General features: G+C 53.5%; 3 protein-coding genes across 3 annotated transcripts; 2 read left to right on the top strand and 1 right to left on the bottom strand.

Moving 5' to 3' along the window:
- Positions 1–1,066: 1,066 nt before the first annotated feature.
- On the top strand, positions 1,067–4,030 carry AB675_4686 (uncharacterized protein; the record flags this gene model as incomplete). Its single annotated transcript, XM_018144842.1, has 4 exons — positions 1,067–1,680; positions 3,147–3,539; positions 3,589–3,634; positions 3,683–4,030. The coding sequence occupies 4 exons, from the start codon at positions 1,067–1,069 to the stop codon at positions 4,028–4,030; spliced, it is 1,401 nt and encodes a 466-aa protein (XP_017998902.1).
- A 59-nt stretch (positions 4,031–4,089) lies between these two features.
- On the top strand, positions 4,090–4,800 carry AB675_4685 (uncharacterized protein; the record flags this gene model as incomplete). The annotated part of the gene is made up of 1 exon (XM_018144841.1): positions 4,090–4,800. The coding sequence occupies one exon, from the start codon at positions 4,090–4,092 to the stop codon at positions 4,798–4,800; it is 711 nt and encodes a 236-aa protein (XP_017998931.1).
- An 867-nt stretch (positions 4,801–5,667) lies between these two features.
- On the bottom strand, positions 5,668–7,345 carry AB675_4684 (Aspartate aminotransferase; the record flags this gene model as incomplete). The annotated part of the gene is made up of 2 exons (XM_018144840.1): positions 5,668–6,687; positions 6,800–7,345. 2 exons carry the CDS (start codon positions 7,343–7,345, stop codon positions 5,668–5,670), a joined length of 1,566 nt encoding a protein of 521 aa, XP_017998969.1.
- Positions 7,346–7,650: the final 305 nt, after the last annotated feature.

Here is a 7,650-nt window from a genome sequence, read left to right as displayed (position 1 = left end):
CTTGAAATGTGGATGAGGTGGAAGTACGGGACGAGGTGGTCAAGTAATGCAAAGAATGGAAAGTGAACGTCAGCGATGCGGAACTATGATCGTCAAGAGCAGGAGCCAGAGCAAGGAACTGAAAACGCAATGGGCGAGGCTACGTCACGTTCATCCTCGAAGTGGAAGCGAAGTGCCAGTTTCAAGACGAGATGTGACGTTGAATCATTGCTGCTTTTCGCAACAGCGAGCAAGACCAGCCACATTGATCGTATTCTGGGGTCGATGAATGCACGATGAACCGCAGGGTGAAAGATACAAAGACCAATGGGTGAAACACCCCGCCATAATAGAACTGGGATCAGCCATGGCAAAAAGCGGACCTGAGCAGGGGTTGTGGCCGGATTGTGGCACATCGGCAAAGACCACGTTCAGCTCGGCTTGCATGTGGTCGTCTCACCCCGCCGAGACGGCTGCTTGCATTGATTGTACTCTGCGGCACACAGATATGCTTATGATCAAGTCTGTGCGACATATCGTTGGTAGGTCTCAGTGCACAGCAGGTACATGAGATAGTCGAGGTCGAAACAGAGTCCAGGGTACAGCAGCTCAGAGTTTGGGCGCGCCACAGCTAAAGTCTTGGGGTATGGCGTCAGCAACGGTGCCGCGCTCAAGCCACCGTTCTCCTTGCTTTTGCTACGCGCCATTGGCTGCTCACGCCACAGAACTTCGTTGATCGACGATTCTGCTTGTCGGGCCACGCACCATCAGGCAAGGATTGTTACAAGGTAGCAGGTACCTCCCCTGCAAAATGACAGCATTTGCCGTTCCCCTCCAGCCTCGCGGAACTCGAACATGTTGCCGCTTTGTAGCTCGCTCGCGTACAACTTTTGTAGTGGACGAAACCTGACTGCAGGCGTTTCCTCCCCCGGATCCTATGATGTAGCCGTCTGTCAGAAAGTAACTTACCCAGCCAGCTTTGCCCAAGTCCCTGCTTCCTCATCACTGCAGTTTCGAGTCGTCACCTCACACCCTGACATATACTGCATCGCTCTTTGCCTCTTATCAACTTGTACAATAGCACGCCATGTCAGAGCCTCAGCAGCAGCAAACGCCTGAGGACACACCAAAGAAAGGCAGGCCGGCACCATCAAGGACGGAGTCCGAGATGTCGTCAACCGCTGAAGAAGACCCTGGCTATGAGTCGCGATCCAGATCGCAATCTCGGCGACGGAGAAGGCAGAACCAACGCCAGAAGCAAGCACAGAGCAAAGCACAAGCTGGCAACGCGAAAGCTCAGTCGATGGCCAAAGTCGAGGAGCAACCTCAAGAAGAAGAGGACCTGGCACAACCCGAAGAGCGACACCCAGACTGGCCGTATGCTCCACGCGATCAGTGGCTGAACAACCCTGCCACACAAGACACAACAGAGACTCAACCATTTGAAAGGATAAAGCCACCTGGACAGGGCATGATGGGCCCTGTCACATACGCCCGCATGATGCGAGGCGAGATCCCATGGCGAGGACCACCACCTCGACAGCCATACAACACAACACAAGGAGTTGATGCGAAGTTGGACGGAGCTGGCGGCAAGGACCCTATGGACCAAGATGGACTCAAGTTGCGGATCGAGCTCAATCTGGACATCGAAATCGAGCTCAAGGCCAGCATCCACGGCGACCTGACGCTGGCTCTCTTGTAAGTAGCTCTTTCCTTCCGATCTCCAAGGTCATGATCGCGCGATCTGACCGCAATGTACAGCAACTGAGTGCTGACTAGAAATTAATCAGGCTTAACCCTGCGTTTCCTACTACGATGTCAACCACTACTGGAGACACCATCTGATTCGCTGACAGCGCCTGAACAGGACATCGGGCTTGGATCTGTCGTTGCCTAAGCTGAAGTTGCCAAAGGTGAAAGTGCCAAAGATAGGGTTGCCGAAAGTGGGATTGCCAGAGGTTTTGTAATAGGGCTTTGCAAGCAGGCGTATGGGGTTGGACTGGAAGGACGATAGTGAGAAAATGCCTCTGTATCATCAATGATCAGCATCTGAGAGACACCATTTTCTCCATACTTCAGTTTGATGTCCTGTGCAAGTCATGATCAGCAAAATATTGCAGCTGTGCAAGACACAAAGCGTAGAAGAGCCACCAGGAGAGCGTGTTGGTAGCACAAGGTAGCTTCGGCTGAGTTGCCATGTTTGGTGATTTTCTGTGGATGACGTCTGCTCATTATTGAAGGAAAGTGCTAAAGGGAAGCTCACCAGCCCAACTTCATGCTTGTTCATCCTCCATCCACAAAGACACCCTGAGCAGAATGCCCCAGCACGAGATCACGTCCAAGACCTGCGGCCGACTGGCCATCTGTCGGGGCTGCTACCGCGAAGCAGGTATGAACATCGACGCCTTGAGGAACATACGACGCTTTTGGCGAGACGAGCGCGTCGCCTGAGGCCCTTGCACAATTCATGACGCGCTCTCACAGGTCTTGAGGCAAACGACGTCGTCACTTGATCCGAGATAGCGAGCCGTCGTGAAGCCTGGACAGCAGGGATCTTCGTCGCCTCGAGCGGTATCTAACGCCGCTCGCAAGACGCGCGCTTCTCTGGAACCCTTCCGCAGGTGTTGACATTCTTACAGCCGTGACGCCAGCCACGACACACGGACGCCTCCGACCCGGCTACAATTTGTGGCGAGTCGTCGGAAATAGGAATGTTTTCTGCGGTGATCGGGACCGCATTGTTGATGACATGCTCGTCGGGTCGGCATGCTCGGTGAGGATTGTGAGCATTGTCTTCGAATCCGTCAGTCTGTATTCGAGAGTTCCTTCGCTCTTGAGGCGCCTATTGTCATCAGCAGGACTAGTTGAAGTCTGAATAGGCAAGTCAAAGACCAGACGGATTCATGACTCCATCTGTAGCATTCACTGCAGGAGTAGTCGGCACAGCTAGTATTCACTGCGTTGCTGATCATACCTTACCTTCTATAAGATGGCTACGTTCTGCACTTCTTTCCTTCCGTGTTTGCATCTTCCAACCACCAAGTCATCGCTTCTTATCCATCATTGTCCATCTCAGGATCGCAAGCCAGTACAGGAGACAAGAAGAAGTGATCACAGGAGATCACAGGACCACGGGTCCTATTCATTCTGAAGGTGAGTCACAGGATCAGTTTGAACATCTACGTGGATCGTATCATAGACAACAACTATGATGTCGCCGCCGAGCCATGCAAACAGTCTACCCCAATCCTGCGTGCCATGATGCAAGCCCTGCACAACAGCTTTCTGCAATTCTTTGTGGCCAAGCAACCCTTGTTCGACAGCTACGGACTCCATTGGCAGCAATCCAAGATGCAGCGCGGGTCTAGCGACGGGGTCAAGGAGGTGAAGTCCTTCGACGTCGACCCACTCCGTGTTGTTGAAGACCAGCCTCTGGACTTTTCGTACGAGACTTATGCTGATGCCCTTGAAGTGGAAGCGATCCTCTCGTCGAAGTTCTCGCAGTGGGAAATTTTCACTCAAGCCGACGTAACGATGGCCGCCGTTCAGTATCACGGGTAAGTTGAGTCCTCGTCACAACACTGGATCATGACTGACAACTGGAAGTCCACGTGCTAGAAACCGCGCCACGCAGATTCCTATCATTCCAGATGTATGTAATTCCGTTGTGTTCTGATCCAGCGCTCACGAATAGCAACAGAGCATCTCGAAGGGAGGCAGAGTCAACCCGCAACTCCAGTCTCCTTTCTTCTATCCCAAAATCGGTACCAAGAAGACCGCTGTCGCGCAGGGCACTGTCACACGCAAGCAAATGCCGCCCGAGCTGACGGAGGCCCTCTTCAACTACATCGAGAACTCCAGAGACATCAGTATCAACGACAAAGTCATGCTTTCCCTGACCTGCAAGCTCTTCGCGCAATTGCTCGGGCCAAAAGACTCTGCAGGAAATCGGGGTCTCAAGCGATCAGCCTTCCACCTGCTCTCAGCGATCCTCGCATTGGCGCACAGCCCACCGAAGCGCAGAAGCGGAGCCGTCTCAACTTCATGATGCGCCTTGCTCCCTACTTCGAAGACCTTGCCGTTCGTAGCGACCGAAAGCTGAGAAGTATGCCACTCGAGAAAGCGCCAGGCATTCCGGCAGACGACCGTCTCTACCACATCGAGAAGGGTTGGGCTTTCTGCACCGCGTGCGTCAAATACCGTCGTTCGGAGATCTTCGTCGTCCAAGTCGCCAACAAGAAGTTCCCTCACACTGTCCGTTGGGTCCGTTGCGTTCCACAGAAGCTCGCAAACCGACCGGACGGCTCGAAGGCTGTCATGAAGATGAATGACGAAGTCAGAGAGATTCTCTACGAGATTGCCGTGGATCAGGGTTGGACTTGCTTCGAGGGCGACAAGACCAAATTTCCGCTGTACAAGAAGCCTCCCAAGGTCATCAAAGCTGCACAATCAACCCAAAACAACCGTGGCAAAGCTACTGCTTCCGTCTTCACCGGCACTTCCACAGTCTCTAAGAAGCGCAAGATCAATGCTCCTGAGCTCGTCGACAGCGCTACCATCGGCCACCCGGTCAAGAAGAAGAAGACCGACGCCCCAGTCGACGAGGAACACGCCGAAGCTCTTGAGAAAGCGGAGAAGAAGCGCGTCGAGGAGGCCGAGATTGCTCGTGAAGCTTCTCTAAAGGCGAAGATGGTGGACGGAAACGGTACCGGTGATTGCTATTACATGCCGATGGATGGTAGTGGAGAGTTGCCCATCTCAATGATCTGGATCTGTGATGAGCACACTATCGATCCGGTCAAGCTGGTCGGTCTCTGAGTCGTGTACGGACGGGAATCAGAACGAGAGAAGCTGAAGATGAATGAATTCGCAACACCACAGGGAGGGCGCTGTCGGGATTTTGTGAGAAACCACAAATTCACTATGACAGACCAGAATGTGCCACGGAGGCCGCCTTGATGGTTTCCATAACTTCATACGCACAATATGTTTTACCACCACGACGCTTGCCTTGCGCCTTCCCACCCTGCTCCTTCCCACCCTGCTCCTTCCCATCCTGCTCCTTCCCACCCTACCTTGCCTGAAACGGTATCGCGATAATCATCTCATAGGGGGGCCGCTTTTCGGAGATCGCACTTTCGACACAAATGCAGATCAAATTCCAACATTATTTCATGGAGAGGCCTCTGGCCGCATTTTTCGATTTCGAGACGAATGCTAAGCAGAATCCATACCGTCACACGGGGAGGCCGCTGGCCAGATTTTCAGATCTGCGGACACATGCTCACCGAAATCCAGAATCATCCATGGCGAGCGCGTGGCAGGTTTTTTCAGACCCATATTCAACCCATGGGAAGGCCGCTGGCTGGGTTCTCAGATTTGCAGACAAATGCAAACCAGAATCCAGTCAAGCCCACGAGGAGGCCACTGGCAGGATCTTTGGACCTTCGCTCACGCTTCTGCCACTGTAATGATCATACCCTGAGAAGGCCGCTGACCAAATTTCCAGGATTCTCAGATTTGTCTTGCAAGACCAGAAACCATCCGATGGGAAGGCCGCTATCCGAGTTCTCGAATCGCCCGAACACACGTGGTCTATCCATGATAGTAGTCCGAAAGGCGCCATCAAGGTACGTTCCATATTTCAAACAGCCACAAGAGAAGAACTTGTTCTATCCAATCTCACTACCCGACGTGATGCTCACCCTGCCCCTTCCCACTATGCTCTTTCTTCGGCCGCAAAGGACTCCCCGGCTCATCATGAATCGCGCTGTCTCCATGCCCATCCACGTGCCCATACTTCGGATCCTTGAACCGCGTGCCGCCACCCTCCCTCGCAAGCTTCACCACCCGCTCGATCCCATCCAGTCCCATCTCCAAAACCTCCATCTTCGGTCCGTACGATAGCCGCACAAAATGATGGCACGGCGAATCAAACAGATCTCTTCTATGCGCCGGGTTCAAATCGAAGAAGATCCCCGGCACGACGATAACTTTCTCCTTCAGCAGCGCGTGGAAGAAGCTGAGCCCGTTGGAGATGTCGATCTCGCTGCCCTCTGGAATCGGAGGTTCTAGACTTGTAAGGTCCAACCAGATGTAAAACGTTGAATCAGGAATATCTTGTGTTCCGCTGCGAAAGCCGATCTCATGAAGGCGCTTGAGGACGAAATCGCGCTTCATTTTGAAGTGCCGCTGCAGAGCGACCATTTCGTTGTGGACCAAGGGAGGGTCGAGCATTTTGACTGCGGCTTCTTGAAAGGGGACATTAGTTCCGCCATCGAGGTAGCTGCCGCAGGATCCTAAGGCTTTGATGAATTCCTTGGGACCGACAATCCACGCTACACGCCAGCCAGGTAGGCGGAAGCGCTTAGTCAAGCCGTCGATGATAATGACGTCGTCGACGTCAACGTCCATGACGTTGCTGGCGGAGGAGTGCGTCTCGCCGTCTTCGCCGCGATAGTCATAGCCGGCGTAGAACTCGTCGAAAATCAAGGTTGCACGGTCTCGACAGATGTCTTGGATGAGCTTGAGCTCGTCGTCGGAGAGGGCGTGCCCAGTTGGGTTGCGTGGATTGGACGTCAGAATGACACGTGTGCCACGTGCAAGCTCTTCGGCGACTTTGTCGGCGTGTACGTGGTAGCCGTCATTCTGGGAGAGGGGCGTCGGGATCGCAATGAAATTCTTGAAGAGGGAGAGCATTTCGTTCTGGACGTGGGTTGTAGTTAGCTTCTGTGTCTTCGCTCTGGTATCGTGTCGTGACTCCGGATTGAATTCGTATAGAGCGTTCGAGATTCTGGCAGACCAGAGCAGAACTTACATAGGCAGTATAGTCCGGAATGAAGAAACCCAACATCACATTTCCAAGCACAGCAGCAATCCTGATCAGTCCAGCCCGACCTCCAGGCACAACACACACGTTCTCCCACGTATACTGACTCTGCTTACCCTTCCGGTAGTTCTCGTTATATAGCTTCGCCACCGCTTCCCGCAGCGGCTTGATACCTGCTGTCGGCCCATATTCGCGCCCACTGACACTAATGTCGATACTCGTTGGTCGTGGGAAGCTTCCCTCAATCTCATCGTCAACCTCTGGAGCGCCTTGACCTAGATTAGCCCATTGCTCGGGCGTGTCGGTGAACCCATGCTGCGAGGCTTGCTCGGTACACCAGATGACGCCAGTTGATGCGCGGGAAGTATCAAGTCCGGCATGAGGTTTATGTGAGGGGTGCTCGCGGAGGTTGAGATGGGGTGTGGAGGACTGCTCGTGTTCGGTTGGTTCCTTGTGTATGCTGAAGCGACGGCCGTCAGAGGATTGCTGGAGAGCCTGCCGGAGGATGGACACCCGGCGGCCGGAGAAGGACATCTTGATGGAGTCGAATTGAAGCAAGCGAGCAAGGGTTGATGGCTATGGAAGATGAAGAGCCAAGAATCTTGGGAGTTGCCTTTTTCTGGAACTGGTTGAAGCTACGGAAGCTCAAGCTATCTTAGGCATCTCTGGAGGGGCATGGTCGAGATATGGTTTGGTGAGCTCAGATCTTGGAGGGGTCAGTGACAGGGGACGCGTAGTGCATTCGTCCCCACACTACGAGGGCACGTGCAGGGTACTTGTAGACGAGAGGTGAAAGCTGAGTAAGGATTTCGATTGCCATATTGCTTCTGCATCTGGGT

The sequence above is a fragment of the Cyphellophora attinorum genome (genome assembly GCF_001299255.1).
Source record: "Cyphellophora attinorum strain CBS 131958 chromosome Unknown Contig16, whole genome shotgun sequence".
Taxonomy (NCBI): Eukaryota; Fungi; Ascomycota; class Eurotiomycetes; order Chaetothyriales; family Cyphellophoraceae; genus Cyphellophora; species Cyphellophora attinorum.
The sequence above is the reverse complement of the archived record's forward strand: the minus strand, read 5'-3'. Positions and strand labels throughout refer to the sequence as shown.